Source organism: Panulirus ornatus, chromosome 59 (genome assembly GCF_036320965.1).
Source record: "Panulirus ornatus isolate Po-2019 chromosome 59, ASM3632096v1, whole genome shotgun sequence".
Taxonomy (NCBI): Eukaryota; Metazoa; Arthropoda; class Malacostraca; order Decapoda; family Palinuridae; genus Panulirus; species Panulirus ornatus.
The window spans coordinates 7,536,664-7,553,456 of NC_092282.1; the positions used below are offsets into that span (position 1 = coordinate 7,536,664).

A 16,793-nucleotide genomic window follows, 5' to 3' on the forward strand; every position below is an offset into this window, starting at 1 on the left:
ATCAGAAGCACTCAGTTTTACATATTTTATTATGGAGTGCCTCTTTTCTCGTTATAAATGAAAGTCATCCACGCAGAAATTAACCGGACATTATGGTGTCGATATGTACGCATTAGCTGTTAATATTGATAATGTTTAAGTTTCATGAATATGGAGATGTATTTCAGTAGGTTTGTAGATGAATAGATACAGTGGAAAACTATATACATGTACATTAAAACTTCAGAGTCTGACATCCTAGAGTAGAAGGATGTGCCATGTGATGTTTAAAGGTTATTGTCACTGTCATTTGCTCTTTGGATTATATGTTACTCTCCCAACACTTGTTATATGATCTATTGATGTACCACAACAGTAGCACAACGTTTAGGCTGTGTGGTGTAAATACAATGTAAAACTTGAGTGATGGAGCATTAGACATGGTAAATATAGCTAGCAGGTTATATGATTGAGATAATTTGCATCCATATAAGTGAGTGTATTGTGCACTTTCATAACTCATGGTTACCATAGCAGTTTCATTAGGGTGCTTTATAAGATGTCATATTTAAAACAAAGAAAATTTGTGTTTAGGATGAATGTGGCAAACCTGTGAAGGATGTGTCCCATATGGGATCAGTTAGTTGTTTCATTTTCTTTTTAGAAGGAATCTTAAACTTTTTTGTTATAGTGTTAGGTTTTTAACATTCCACACCATAGTGCCAGATACTGATGTACTTTTTTTTGCACAAAGTGTAATTTGATAAGCACTGCATATTGCAAGACTGTCATATTTTTTTCAGGCTGCCATTGGATCCCAGGCTCTAGATCATGTGCGACAGAATAAGGGTTCACCTGCTGATATTGTGCGGGGAGTGCAGGTTGGTGGAGAAAGATTGTTGTTTTCTTGATATATCAGCTGTTATACTAAAACCTTGTATTTCTTTTGAGATACTTTATTGAGACCACAGCACTGAAGAAAAGAATGTTGCAGAAAGAAATGATGGTTTTCTTAATGATATAAATCATGAACATCTATTTTTATAATGTTATCTGTTTATATATGTTTGTCTCCTACAGTTTGTTTTGATGCTCATTAGAGTATATGATGTAGAAGCAAGTATCTCACATGTTAAGTGACAGTTTATAAGGTCCTTAAAAAAGTTTTGCATCCGAGAGTTTTACTGTGTATGTTGATTACGTACTACACCCAGGTTTATTAATCCCCTTTCAGCCTGTGACATATTATGATGGAGAGTTAAATTGAAATGCCTTTATAGAAAAGCTAGTTTAGGATGTAATGCAGTGTTCCAGACCATGTATGTGTGTGTTGAAGCATTCTTTATGTTAAGAGTATTTATTTCTGTAATCGGCTCCTCTAATGATTATCAGTGGAACAGATTGAGACTGCCGATATTTAACTTAGATATTGCAATAGTGGATGTGATATTATGCTCTCTCAACATACCACATGGAGGGCATATTGTGTAATGCCTGTTTGTGTGTATATATTCATTCATCTCAATTATGTGTATAAAATTTTTTTAATCAGTTTTTACCTGTCTGTCTGCTGCAAGGGAAAGCAGTAGAGTGTACAGTAAACAGGCTAGGTACTAGTAGAATTGAGTCTGTAATGAATAAGACATATACATGCTATCTATTAGGGAAATGCAGATTTCATATTCTATAGGTATAACCATCAACTACTTTGCAATAGAATCTTCTAATGTGGGCATTACCTCCCAGAAGCGTGTAGGAAGGTAGATTGTAAATTCTGACTACCAACAATATGCAGACACTTTGACAGATAATGTGACTGTAAATGGGGAAATAGTGTTATTCAACAGCGAAACGGGGTGAGTGCTGTGCGCTAGTCCTGTTATCTTCTCACAGGTAGTAGTATGTAGGTAGGTACACACACACACACACACACACACACACACACTCTCTCTCTCTCTCTCTCTCTCTCTCTCTCTCTCTCTCTCTCTCTCTCTCTCTCTCTCTCTCTCTCTCTCTCTCTCTCTCTCTCTCTCTCTGTCTCTCTCTCTCCTTGCTGTAGAAAAATTATTTTCATCCTCAGCAACATATGTGTATTTGAATATATAAGAATTATAAGGGTTAGGATTGCTATTTTTCTCTTTATATTTTTATCTCTTTAATCTGGACCATGTTAGAACTGGTAGTTGTTGAATTACAGATTCTGTAGTTTTTATGGTGCCATTTTATGAGCTTAAGTAATTTCTCATTTGCTTAGAAATGATTGCATGTGTTAGGATGTTCGTGAGGCAATCATTTGTTGGTAGTCATGCAGTCACATTGATTATGATTGAGCTTTCATTTCATGACTTGCATAGCCATCTTGCCTGAAAGATTGACTCTATTGAAGTTCTGCATAGCTCATAGGTCAAAGTTCAGGAAGAAGACTAACACAACAAAGACCAGTGTTTTGTGAGATGTAACTCAAAAGAAGTTGTAAGTTTTTCTCTGTGAATCACATATATATTGTGTCATTCAGACTGCCATTAAGGGGATGTAGTCTGATTAAAGTGTGCTGATGATATTTCTTTGTGATGTCAGTTATTTGAAGTAAAAAGATTTTTCTTTATGCTAAAGCATGGTTGAAGTATTGGGATAAATTCTTTATTTGATATCAGCTGGCTGAAAAATTGAAAGTTTTTGTGTGGTGTACATGATCAAGGGAGCTGTGGTTTCAGTGCATTACACATGACAGCTAGAGACTGAGTGTGAACAAGTGTGGCCTTTGTTGTCTTTTCCTAGCGATGCATATATTTATGTACTTGGAAAAGGAAGCATGAAGACATTTGTAATATTGACTTTTACTTAAAAACTGCAGATAGTTACCATAGCTGTGATGGTAATCCTAGTGACCGCACCTATTGGAGCTGCAGCAATCAAACTCACTGGACCAAGATTCCTTATACGAAGATTACCTACAAGAAATTTGCCAGACGAACCGGAAACAACTGTTTAGTATAATCTTTAAATTATTTCAAACTTAGGTTAATCATTAGTTTATTCCACTATTTATGACGATGGAAGAATTTGTGTTTTCCAGATGTCAGAGTGTGGATGTGAATATTTTAAGGTGGAGTGTCACAGTTTTTTGTTACTGACCATGACATTAAAATGAATAATGTGTCTCAGGTAGTATTAGGCTATTCATTCTTTAAGACTTCTCTGGGATATCAGTCTTTTAAGATGATTTGAACTTGATTAGGTTTTAAACTTTAATTGATTTAACCATGAACTTCAATAAACACGAAAACTCTGAGCAATGGAAAAAGAGTGCTTCACTTGCATTATACCATGATATGAGGCTGCTGTGATTAGAAATTTTGGAGATAGTAATCCATTCCCACAGACTGACATTTAGATGCAAGACAAGTGGGAAGTAACAGCCTTCATCTAGACATTAGAACAGATAACAGCCTTTGTGGTTTTCATTGGTAATCACTCCAAATGTGTACTTTCAAGAGAATTATTTGTTGAATGCCAAGATTTCTTCATCTGTAAAGATGTTTCTTGGGAAATCTGCTATAAAAAATGTTAATCCTCTTAGATGATATAGGTACATTGATTTTGATTTTCATCACAGCTTGTGATTATCTGAAGATATATGAAACCACATATGAAACTCTGTCAACTGCCTACCCCTATTGCTTCGGTTATATTTTACAAAATATTTCCCCTGATCTTTATGGACCCTGGCTGTTTATTTCATTTGTTTCATAGTACAATAAAAGCTGCAGCCATACCACTTTTAGGTACAGATTTCTTCCCTCAGGCTTCTAGACAGTAAGAGTATATTAGAAAGGTGAATTATGTCTCTCTAGCAGCTGATGTAAGTTTCACATCTGGTGCCTTAGCTTACCATACAATTTGCATCACCCCAACCCCTTCTGATGGTATTACCTTCACTGCCACCTCTTTGCCTCTTCCATATTTCATGATAGGTTGTTCTGCTGTTTACCGTATTTGCATCTTGTCAATCTTCAAAATTCCCCTTTTCATGATCCTTTATTGCAGAACAGTAAAGTACAATTGCAGTGTTTATGATGATTTTATTTTGTCATCCATCAGTCTCATCATGTTGATTTTGCATTATCTAACCTCATTCTTTTTATGCTGATAAGTCATTTGTGTCTTGAACTTGATTGTTTGCCTCTATGTACTCCAATTTTTTTATGTTAAAGTACCATAAAGAACCATTCCTAGACATTAAAAAGATATGTTTGTCTGATATGTAGTAATTTTCTGCTTACAGATTCAAAACATTATCCCTCCTCATCCATGAAATTCACTTTCCTTATTATAGTTGTCTGTCATTTCTTCTTATTTTTGAAGCATATTCTGTTAATACAAACTTTGCTACTTGATTCTTCTGTTGACTCGCATATTAGTTTAAAGCAATTCATTTTCTCCTGAGAGAATTTTTACTCCACAGCATTCAGTTGTTTCTGTACTCCAGCTCTCATCTTCACCCATGACAACACAATAAGCCATCCAACATTGCTCACAGTTATCACTGTATCAGAGTTTATTTTATATCTGCCAGTGTTATATATTATTGTTAAGGTTTTAGTGTTGCCTTTGATTTCTCTCTCCCCACCTGTTTCACTTAAATGATATTCCTATCAAGAACATTTATCACCTTCAGATTTGTCATAGTTTTCATATATCCCTCCAGATTAAATGCATGTGTGTGTTATTTATTTCAGGATATGTATAATTATGATCATAATTATTTTAGTGACTACTGGGATATACAGGATCCTTGAATTATGATTCCTTTATAGCTTATTGCAAATCTGTTCCTGTAGGAGTGTTAGTGGTAATGATAGTATTCAGCAGATTCTGCAGCATTTTTATGGTTATCAAGTCCTTAGAGTTATTATATCAGGTCACATCATCACTGGACCCAGATGCATCGCTGCATCAGTAGATCCAAAGAATTTACTTGTGATTAATTCATCTGTAAACTTGTAGTTATTTACATAGGTTATCCCCATATAAAGCATAGGCTACTTCTTTAGGGTTTAACTTCCACTTGACCTAAAAGTATTTGTTAAAGGTCACACTATCCTGAAACCTTGAGGTACCTATTATGCTAATCCCATCTTTAACCCAAAGTTTGTCTTTTATCATTATTCAGATATTTTTTCATTTCACTAATTCATACTCAGTTTCTTCAACAGTAACTTTTGTCCATTATGGAAAAGTAAAATCATTTCATTTTACCACCTGTTTGTATATTATTGTAACTATTATTGTAATGATGGTTAGTACAGAACAGTATATAGTCATTTACATGCATACAACCAGACAGAAGCTACAGCGATAAATGATGTAGTAGATATTGAAAGTTACAGACTGACCACTTTATTATTGTCACTACATTGATTTGTAGTTTCCAACTCTGTTTACATCTTTCTAGTTTTCTCGAAGGGATGTGGTTGCTTGTATGTACAGGCATACTATACTCATCATATTTTTGCTTGTTAGGAGGAGGAATATCAGGTAATTAGTGCAAATGTGTATGTTTTTTCTAAAGATTTCCATTATTGTAAGCTTCCCAACAAAGTATATTACTAGAGGTGAAGGTAGTGGCAATTCTTTGTTTCTAGTGCATAGACATAACTGTGATTCCTGTCTCCTTGGCTCTTCAGTTCACAGTGAAGAGCCAAGTACTAGGGCTTGGTCTCATTACCTTAGAATCCAAGATCTGTCTGATTCAGGCACAGCATCCAATTTGTGGTTTTGCAATATAGTTTGACTTTTTTTTTGTTAGAAAAGGAAAATTTTATTTGTCTATTCTTTTAAATGAGTCACCTACCACATCCTTCTTTCTGATACAAGTACGAATTTCTTCGTAAAAGTGCTTCCATAATCTTGAGGCATGTGACAGTTTATAGTGTTGCAATATTTGCCTTTACTGCTGTCTTGGTAAATTACAACTGGACTGCCATTAAGTAGAAGCTGAACTGCCTGACAAAGTGACTGCCCCTTTCATATGCCTTTGGCTGCCAGGAACTCTTCTATCAGAAAGCTAAATATCTGAGACTGATCAGTCAGAAGTTGAGATGCCAAGCGAAAATAGCACTTACTTGCTTAGATGAAGGTACACAAAGCTGAGGTAGCTACACAGACTTTCCTCCTGATTCAGCTTGTCCCCTCAGAAATGATACATTATTAGTCATTGAGAATTCATATTTCTAAACTTAGTGTCCACAACATGGGAGTTGCAGATTTTTCCTCCCTGATTGTCATTAGGTCTGCTGTTTAGATTTTGTTGCATTCGCTTCAGTAACAGTTGGACTTGAGTCATGGATGAATGAGAAATTGATGATCTTAACCCTCAAGTAGTTAGGACAAGAAATACTTGCTATGGTTTTGGTGCATTATACATTACTGTTTGAGAGTGGATGTAGAAAAATGAAGCTGTCGTTCATCTGTTTCTGCCACTATCTCACTAAGGCAGGAAAGAGTGAAAAGTTATTGAAAGAAATGTGTTTATTAATTTGCTCTTTAGCTACAATCAGTCAGTTGTGGGTATCTTTTGTTTGAGATCTGGCTTAGAAAAAGAAGATAAACTTCATTATTACATTATTACATGAAAATTAAGAAAGGCCTAAAAGATACTGTAAACTTTTAAACTTGCTTTCTGGTAAATTATTCTCAAAATTTATATTTTTTATAGGATGTTATCATGGTGCTAGTCATCATGCGGAATGAGGATCTTGGTTGTAGAATTGTCAGCTAATTAGGACATAACACTTGTTAATGGATTTTTGTATTAGTCATTGCCTTTTGATTGTGGGTATTGTTTTTTAGATTATGTGAGCATAGATATGATAAACCCCATAATTTTGTAATTTTATAGTTCTAAAAGGTTGGCCTTTGGCATGTGATATCTTGAACTATCCATTTTTTTGGGAAATATAGATAATTCTCAAAATTGCATCATTGGTGCTGAACAAGGATTTAGATTTGAGAAGTAATATATCACCTTTGGAGTAATTAGGACAATTAAATTCGTTTGTAAATTGATTTCCTAAGCAGTTGCAATTTGGGAATCATGAGTATCATTTTCTTGGAGACAGGATTAAGAAAAATAATAAACCTAGTCAGTATTCATTTTACTTGTAATATTCTACAAAAGTTTTGGCCCAAATGATACCCAGATTTTTTTTTTTGTAAATCTCACTGAAAATTTAGATATTGTTTAAAGAATTCCAAGGTGCTATTCATCATGCTGAATAAAGATAAAGGATTGAAAAGCAGCAGTTCAGCCAAATGATCTTGTTAACTTTAGGAGTTGTTAGGACAGGTAAAGACCTGCCTTCATTTTCCAAGTACTTGCAACTCTCAATTATATGTATCATATTCTCGGAGTTAGGTCACTATTGAAATTCACAAAACCAATAATCGTATTATTTTATGATAAAAAATGGAAGAATTTTGGCTAAAGAAATATTCTAAGATATTACAGTACTGTACTTTGATTTTTGGCCATTTTTTTAAGATTTCTATATTAAATTTCTTTATGGGTGCTATTCATCCTGGTGAATTAAGACAATGAAAGGACTGAACATGAATATCTTTTATTACAGAATCAGTTTGGTTCAGTTGATAAGGATCTGCATTTCACTGTTACAACATAAAAGTTCATATAAAAATCCCAGGGATAGGTTATTAGGAGGGAATTGTTGACCAAGTAAGTGACACAACTTGAGTAGGTGATGTGAGCATATAGAAAGAATACTGTAGCTTTATGGGGAATGATTTGAATATTTATCTTTTTCTACAGTTGATTGGAATTATATAGAGGATCATATGTTAGGTGAAAACAGAGTGCTTGTGAGAATTTTTATCTCAGTAGAGAAGTCTGTTTTGTGAAAGAGGTTCTATTCAGCCACTTCTCAATACAGTGGGTGTTAATAGGTTGTACATAGGTGGATACTAACATATCATGACTGGAGGAGGGGATTCTTCTTAGCTTGCATTTCCTTAAGTGCATGTAATGGATCACTTGATAATGAATTTTAACATGAAAACTTGAAAGTTAATTAAGTAAGAATATAGATAGATAGATGATAATGACTAGTGCAGTCAAGAGAGCAATGCATTCAGGCCATATCATTGTTCCTGCTAAATTTTCTTTAATAGTCAAAAATATGGTTGATTTTCATCTTGGAACTGGATGATGTAGTTTCTGCCATATGTCACTTTGTATAGAATTTATTGTAAGTGTTCACAAAAATCCTGTATTTTATGCACCTACTTTATTATTGCCAAGACTTAGGGAAAATAATAGTTTTGAGATCATAGTCACTGTCATTTTTATCGTTTTCATCATGCATCATCATTGGTATGTAGTACACCAGTTCATTTTAGTGTTAGGCATTTTGAATCTGCAGTGTAGATGCATTACTGCATTCATAGAACATTTGCTTTTTAGGGGCTATGATATGTATAATTCTTTTTTCGTTTTACCACTGTGCTCTGAATTTTGAAAAGAATTGCTGCATCAGTATTGAAGAATTTGTCTCATCACTTGGCCGTTTTATTTATTGGGAAAATATTACTTAAGGTACTGTAACTGATAGTAACAATGATTTTGGTTCAGCTGACAGTGCAAGCATTTTGTTCCCATGAAAACCAATGCTTGAGAAAAGGTAGATTGCTGTTACATTATTTTGCTGTTTTAGATCCATCGGCAGTCTTAAGATTCTGATGCTGTATAGAAAAGAAATTACATATTATTCCTCTTTTGATGCATGATGCTCATATGAAAGTGGAAACATGTCATATCATGATTTTAATTGAAAGTACCTTATCACACATATTATTAGTGCCAGTCAGTGTATATAATGATCTTACTATAGATTGAAAATTGTGTAAGAATCTGCTAAATAGGTTTGATAGGAGGTTTGTTAAGAGTGATGTTTTGGTGATTATCTTTCAGGCATTCTAATACTGTATTGTTTGGTATTGGTTAGATTATGGCAGTAACAACTGGTAGGAGGAAAGAGATGCATCTAAAGATTTTAGCTGTGCCATATTGTAGTTTGAAGTCTGTAATGTTAGTAGTTCAGCTTGACGAACAGATCATAAAAATGCAGTATACAACGAGTTAGTGAGTAGCTTTTGAAAGTTTATGAATGGATCAATACAAAGCACTGTACAACGAGTTGAATATATCAAAACTGAAATGTAATTCAAATTAATTGAAATTAGTGAGGATAATCGTCAGGAATTGCTAGTTGTGATTAGAAAAGAGCATATACATTGTAAAACCAGTAAACCCTAAGGTAGTTATGATATAGTTCTTATTTTTAAGAAAAAAGATAATATGATTGTAATTTAGGTGAATTTGAGGTAAGCTATGTTTATGAATTATAAAATATTGCCATTTTAAAGAACATTATACACAAAATGAGAGGTGTCATATTTGTTCTTAGAATAAGGGAAGTGCTGTAGTGTCCAGATGTGTGCTTCTTGGAATCTGAAGTGTAGATTTAAAATGAATTTGCAATTCTGTACTACTATAACTGTATTCATAAATGCCTTAATTGTCTAAGGCTTAAGTAGGGTTTTTCGTATTGTACTTATTGATTAACACACTGGAGCCTCATAGTGTGTGCAATATTACTTAAGGTAATTGATTTATAGGTGAGTAATTTTTCAAAATTGATGAATTACTTAGACTTTTTAGTTTCTGTGATTTTATGTAAGATTATCGATGTTACTGCGGACATACCTACCAGGGAGCACAGCAGAGCAATAATTTGTGTAAAAAAATCTGCTTTATTTTTTGAATTAATGTTAATGTTCTTTGACATGAACATCCTCCTACTTTTAGAAATATGTCCAAGCTTTGTTACAATTAATGCCATTGTAACTTGATATTACAATTACAGAAAATTCAGTTGATGATCTAAAAACTTGCTTCAACCATTGAATTTACTCATTGTATTTACATTACAATCTGCTTTTTTTTTTTTTTTAACTGCCACACTCCAAAGGAAACATGCCGCATTGGATCAGCATCATGTCAGAAACAAACTGTGTAAGTAGAGTAGTTTTTCCATCCATAAGATTTTTTTTATTTAACCATTCAGAATTCAAGTAAGGTACAGCAAGTGGCAAGTTTACAGAAACAAAATTGGCCAGTCAGGACTCAGAGTTACTCTGTAAACAAGAAGTTTACCTCATATATTTTACAGTCTTCCTCACCAGTGCAACATAAGTCAACTTCATATTCAATCTCACCAACACTTGACTTACATGTTCCTCTTTTACTCCAAAATATTTGGAAATATGTCAAGATTTTCAGCTGTTCAACCTGAAAATTATCAGGTAGTTTCATTGGAAACGAAATATTCATGATGACTGTGTTCACTCTTTTCATCTGGATGGCAAGATGTGGTTTTGATTGCTATATTTTTCTAACCAATAGATGTGAAGGAAAGAAATAAAGTATACATGCGTTAAGTCTGATCATTGATAATCTAAAACGCAACTGCCTTAAATGTCTGTGTCATTTCTAAGTACTTGTACTTAGGTTTTGGTTCATTCTACATTTTTTGAGTTATTGCTTAAGATATATTTTGAAGAAAAAATGATAAGGTTAAGTTCCTCATGGTACATTCCTAAGATGGGAAAGGTGAGTACATAAGAGAAAAAAGGAAATGTTAATGATAACATTAATGGTAATCAGTTTGGAAATGCTGGTGAAGGAGTATGAAGAATATATTGTATAGATTTCTTTGTGTAGGTTTGCAGTGCTAACATGCTTTTTTGATCAGAAGTCTTTACCTTGTTCCCTGTAAATAATTAAAAAGGGAGAGTAGTTTGATAAATAGTTCACAGGAAAATGATTTAATCTTAAGAGATCACAGATATCCTCATCTGAATACAGCAGAGTTTCATGCAAGATACTTTATGCCACCAGTTACATGTTTGGTAGTCACAAGAGCTGTGGTAACTGTTAGTTTGCATTTAAACACATACACTAAATTAGCTGACTGTGTTTGCAGCATAATTGTCATTTACTGAGTTCAACCTGCTTGATTTTCATCATTTGATTTCAAAGGTTTGGCACTTAGGGAGTACATAATAACTACTCTGTTTAAGCAGTTTGTTTCCAGATATTGGTGATAAAGACTTTCAGTGACCGGTTAGTCAAAATGTATGTATTTGTAAAAGTCAGTTTATGAGTGCAGAAATGAGTAATTGTAATGCAAACCTGATTGTGTCTGGTTACCTTACTGTAAGACATATCATATTTTTATTCAGTTAATTTTCAAACTTAGGCATATTTTGATATTTACTTAGATCTAGGCTACTGTTTTACTTGTTTTCATGCTACAAAGAATTGCTCTAATATTCACATACATTAGTTGTTAAAAACTGAATGCAGCTAAATAAGATACATTAGTAGGTTGTGCTTGCGACTCAGGTCATCATTGTTTTTATAATGTAGAGAATACTATACTTTGTTGCTTTGTATGTAGTTGCATTTTATACTGTGTAATAGAGTTGAGTAATCTTACTAGCATTGAACTGTTTCTCTTAACATCACTTTGTATTATATGTTGTCACTTACTTTTTTCTACCTTTTTTGTATAATTTTGTCTCCCTTTAATTCATGCTCATGAAGTACTGATTAACAAGCAACATTATTGCATTACATTTCATAATAATTTTCTGCTGAACTTGTCAGAACTCTTGAGCATGAATCTGGAATTTCATTAAAAGGCAAAGCAAGTGTCAAAGAAACTCACGGGAAAAGTATTTACTGTAAGGTTGTGCAATACTATAAGTTTTATTTGTATAATGTTGCTGGATTTTCCTTAACCTGCCATTGTGCTTGACATATTTTGTCTTTTTTCATTTATAAAGGATTAATTGATGCTTTTGTATATGAGTACAAATACAGTATTTAGGTGATGTGGTGTGTTATATTTAATTTTTCTTGCATGCTTTGTTATTCAGGAACAAAGTTATAATGCACGCTACAGTATTCATAATTCTTCCATTTTTATGTATTTGTAAGCAAATACAGGCAAACCTTTTTATTCTGATGCTTCCTTATTCATAAATTTTCTGTTTGATGTTCTTTTGTAGATTAGATGAGAGAGATTAAGAAGAGAAACAGGTTTAGATGAACATGGCTTTGGCAGATGAAGCATAGACCAAGTTTAGATACAAGTGTTAGAAAAACAATGAAAATCAGGTGTGAAGCATTTCTTATGTGCTGTAGGGAATTAGATGTGAATTTCATGACAAATTGGAAAGAGGTAAAAAAATATTTGTGAGGGCCCAGTCATGTTTTAGTAATGATTCCTCCCTGAGGTGAGAAAAGGTGAACAGGTATAAAAAAAAGAATGCAAATGGTAAAACCTGTTGAATATGGTGGACTGATTAAAGGAGAAGGTTTTTTGGTGATGAAGGTTATCCACTGTTGTGCAAATATTGCTGCATCATTGCAGAAAATTGTGGTATTGCAGGGCAGAAAGTAAAGATACTTTTATTAGCCCTTTAACTGTGATGCACGTTAGTAGATGCGAGTGTATGCAACTTCAGTAGACATCAGTAGACATTAATTTTTCCCTCCATTGTTTGAATTGCCCCTCTGGGAAGTGCCCATAGGTTGGATGATGTTGCTGGCTGCAACTGAAGAAATATCATGCATTGCAGTCATCCATAGATCCTCATACTGTGTATATCGTTTTGGCATGATGTCAGATTCACATACCCATTGTTGTAGTCACTTTTGAAATAATAGAAATAAGTTCTGATGCATTAGTGTTTATATTTTTGATGAAAATGAAACGATTCGTTCATTCTTAAATGTAAATAGATTTATGCTTATGTAAATGGTGTGTAATTATGGAAACATATGAATGATGTAAAAATATGTACCCTGTAAAAACTACATAAATGATGCTATATATATGTATAGTGCTTGGAAAAACTGTAAAGTGTGTAATGTGATAAGGTATATTTGGAATGAAATCATGGCTGAAAGAAAGCTTCATGATTATTGTATACTTATATAGATGAAGAGCACTACCCTCCCAAGGCAATATAGCGAAAAATATGCAGGGTACGTTCCTTAATAGTATATGATATAGATATAGTCTGATTTTTTCTTTTTCTTTTCATAGGGGCTGAGGTAATTTCTGAGGAATTGTGCATTTCCACAGTGCATAAAATATATAGGAAGACGATTACGTAACAAATACACTGAATTGTTCTATACACCACTGATTAGATGAGATAAGAGAAAAAATTAAGATTGGTGCCTGAGTTGAAGTTTGCGACCATTTTAGCGGCAGACTGTCATTAAGGCATTTAGTACATTTGACTTTTTTCTTTTTTACAATACCATTGGCTTATTTGATAATTGCTATCTAAATTACCAATTGGTTACGCATTGCAATAGATGGGAGAAATTGAATATTCAACCAAGAAAGAATTAGACAAAGAAAAAGCAAATGCAGAAGAAAATCATATTTTTTATGTATAGTAACTTAACCAAGATTAGATTTTCATCTGTTAGCTGTATTATTATTATTGGTTTAACATTTTTCCAGTACAGTATTTTTAGACTTAATTGTTTTGGGTATATTTAGTATAACAATGTTTCATTATCATATAGTGATGGTTTTTACTTTTTTTTGTTGTGTTCACTCACTTTGATATGGTCATCCACTTTTTTGTTTCTGAACAGCTAGTTACTATCATGTGTTTGCACAGATTTAGAAGTAGCTTTGTTAGATTTAATCTTTGCACGCCAACCTTGCCACAGAGAATTCCATAGTGAGACTAGTAAGGCAGACCCTTTAGTGCAGTGTATTAATCTATGCTAAGCAAGACTTTTCTCCATTTTTATATTCCTCTGTATACAGTATTGATTTGATTTCTATGCTCATGACCATTATTTTCATCTTTTGTTTACTTGTCACTGTAATAAGTTTTCCACCTCAAGCCATCCTATCTTACCCTGCTCATGTGTAGAAATGCAGCTTAGAAACTGCAGGAGACCCATAAAAGGGGATATGTGGTTACATAAGTAACTATGCATAAATGTGTTCGATTTTATTTTGCTACATTTAGCTTTAGCATGGTTGAGTCTGACTTCAGGAGGCTTACTTTATTTATCAATGGGCAATCTGTATTTGTTTGATTTAAATAAGGAGGCTTACTTTATTTATCAGTGGGTAATCTGTATTAGTTTGCTTTGAATATTTTCACAAAGGATGTACTAGCCAAATTGTGTCATCTTATTTTACTGTAGCCTACTGTTTTGCTGTCCCATCCATTGAAATTTCTGTAATCTCTTGAGGAGAGTCCTTAAAATTGCATCAGATTAGCAAGGTCTTTCTGTACTACTGTATTTTAAAGACATTTAATGCTTTGTATCTACTCTATCACACTTAAACGATTATTCATTTTTGAGCTGCAGAGTGATCTACCAAACTTTAGTCATCATTATTCACTTCATTGTTAATTATTCTTGTAATTGTTATCTGTTACAGACTTTCCTTTCACAAGGTTTTTTAGAAAATTTTTATATTATGCTTCTTTCATGATGTTCTTCACATTAATTCAATATAAGATTTCTGCTGTTAACTATGATTTGTAGTGTTATACAATATTTATTTTGATGTAGAATAACTTAAGTTTTCTCATATTATATGCTGGTTTGAATATGTTGTTATTGAATGTAAGATTTGACATTAACTCTCTCTTACTTTTAGGCTCTGGTGTGAATATGTAATCATGATTTTGTTTTTACATTTGAAAATACTGTACCACTTTTTGATTATTTGATAAAGAATACTATGTTTGTGTGTGCATAATTGCAGACCTTCATTTATAAAACACATTGTATGATACATCTGCTTTGTACTTATCTTATGGTAACATTTGTATCCTTACTTTTGGGCTAAATCTTGTGAGCTCATGGCCATGTAACAATAAATGATGTTTTCTTCTGTCGTGTAGCAATTAACTCCGAGACCCATACTCTATCATATGAATCAAAATACTTTGATATGCTATTTGTGACCTTACTGTATGTATCATGATTCTTCATTTGGACAACCTGTTATGAAAAATGTAATTCTTACCCCTTTTGCTCTGGTTCTTTGTCCTGTATTTCATTGGAAATCCCTACTTCTTGCCACTCAGTATTTTATACATGGTGCGTTTAAGATTGCACCAGTTTTGTTAGCATCATAAGAGAAATTTGTCAAAGGACATGAACCTTACTTATATGAAAAAAGAAAAAAAAATGAGGACTTAAGGTCTCAGTAACCCTTGAGGTATAAGAGGGAGGAGTATGATGTTGCACTGCCACAGCAGTAGAGTTCATTAGAGTTCACATAGTTTTTAATTCAAAGTTTCATGCATAATGGATATTTATGTAAAATAGTATGTGCTAACCGACAATAGTGTAATGATCCAGTGGAAATGGGCGAAAAGCAATAGCATAGTCATACATCTGGCGGCACTAATGGGCTGATGTCATGCCTCTTGACACTTTGCCATGGTGGTGGAACCAAGGATATTCAGAAGAGTTCTTCATATTTGTTGTAAGGAAGTAATACATACTGTATCCACTGCCACAGTAAAGATAAGATTTTTTTTTTATTTTCAATTTGCCATTCATACTGAGGGAAGGGGACTTCATCCTTCTGTCCCCAATGAAAGGGCTAATATTAACACCTTTTATGGCTCAGATTTCATTGTGTTGATTTGAAACATGATAGTAATACAGACTGTATGTAGCTATGATGTTCATTTTAATCATATTTAATTTTTCCAGGTTGCAAGAGAGAGAGAGAACAAGTATTTTACTTGTAACAAAATGTGATATTTGACTTATTTAAGATACTGTTTTATGAGATACTTAATTTTCAAGATATCATTTACAGTATTTTTTTTTTTTTTTTTTTACAAATAATTATCCTGGCAGACACAGTCCACAATATCATCTGTCCAGTGAAATATTTGTTATTTTTTTAGGCTGTAATGTGTGACTTGGATCTTGTGGAGTTTGCTAATGTTACGCAAAGGAGTTTTGTATCAATGACGCTTAAAACTTATACATTGTATTACTGTTTTATTTCTCTGACCTTTGAGTAACACTTGTAAGTATGGGGGTACTATGACCTTTGAGTAACACTTGTAAGTATGGGGGTACTACATCTGAAGGTTTTTGATAGCTTGGATTAAAGCACTAAGTTTTGGAGGAAGTTTAAGGTACTATAGTACACCCCCTGAGTTTCAGCTATATCAGCACATTCTCATCATTTATATTTAAGTTATGATAGTGCCAGCCAATATGTATCACAATTATAGGTGTTTAGTTATGTATCTACTGTAGTCATCATCAGTTTGTACACTTCATCTACTTCCAACAGGTGTTTAGTTATGCATCAACTGTAGTCATCATCAGTTTGTGCACTTCATCTACTGACCAGTAATGTAATAAGTGATAAGGCTTTGATAAGCATGTGTGCTTATCCAGCAGGAGTTAATTTAAAAAACTTTTGTTGGACTATCCAAGTGAGAAAAGCAAGACCAATTTTTTCTTACATATGAGGCTCATAGGAATGGAAGAGAGGTAAAGCAATTGTTGTAGGTGGGCACTTAAAGGTTGTGACCTTAAATCTACTGCATAAAGGTAGAATCAATCTATTAATCACTACTCAATCTTTTCATATATAATAACCACTAATTGCTAAAAACATTGAAAATTTTCTGAGAATAATACACAT

At 33.3% G+C, this 16,793-nt stretch overlaps 1 protein-coding gene across 3 annotated transcripts in view; it reads left to right on the plus strand.

Moving 5' to 3' along the window:
- The window catches only part of LOC139767319 (sodium/hydrogen exchanger 9B2-like), a 51,096-nt gene extending 34,969 nt beyond the window's left edge, over positions 1 to 16,127 (plus strand). For all 3 annotated transcript variants that reach the window (XM_071696599.1, XM_071696598.1, XM_071696600.1), the window contains 2 exons: positions 783 to 860; positions 2,834 to 16,127. In XM_071696599.1, the coding sequence (XP_071552700.1) occupies positions 783 to 860; positions 2,834 to 2,971 (216 nt within the window). In that variant the 3' untranslated portion in view covers positions 2,972 to 16,127. The remainder of the gene's footprint in view (positions 1 to 782; positions 861 to 2,833) is intronic.
- Positions 16,128 to 16,793: the final 666 nt, after the last annotated feature.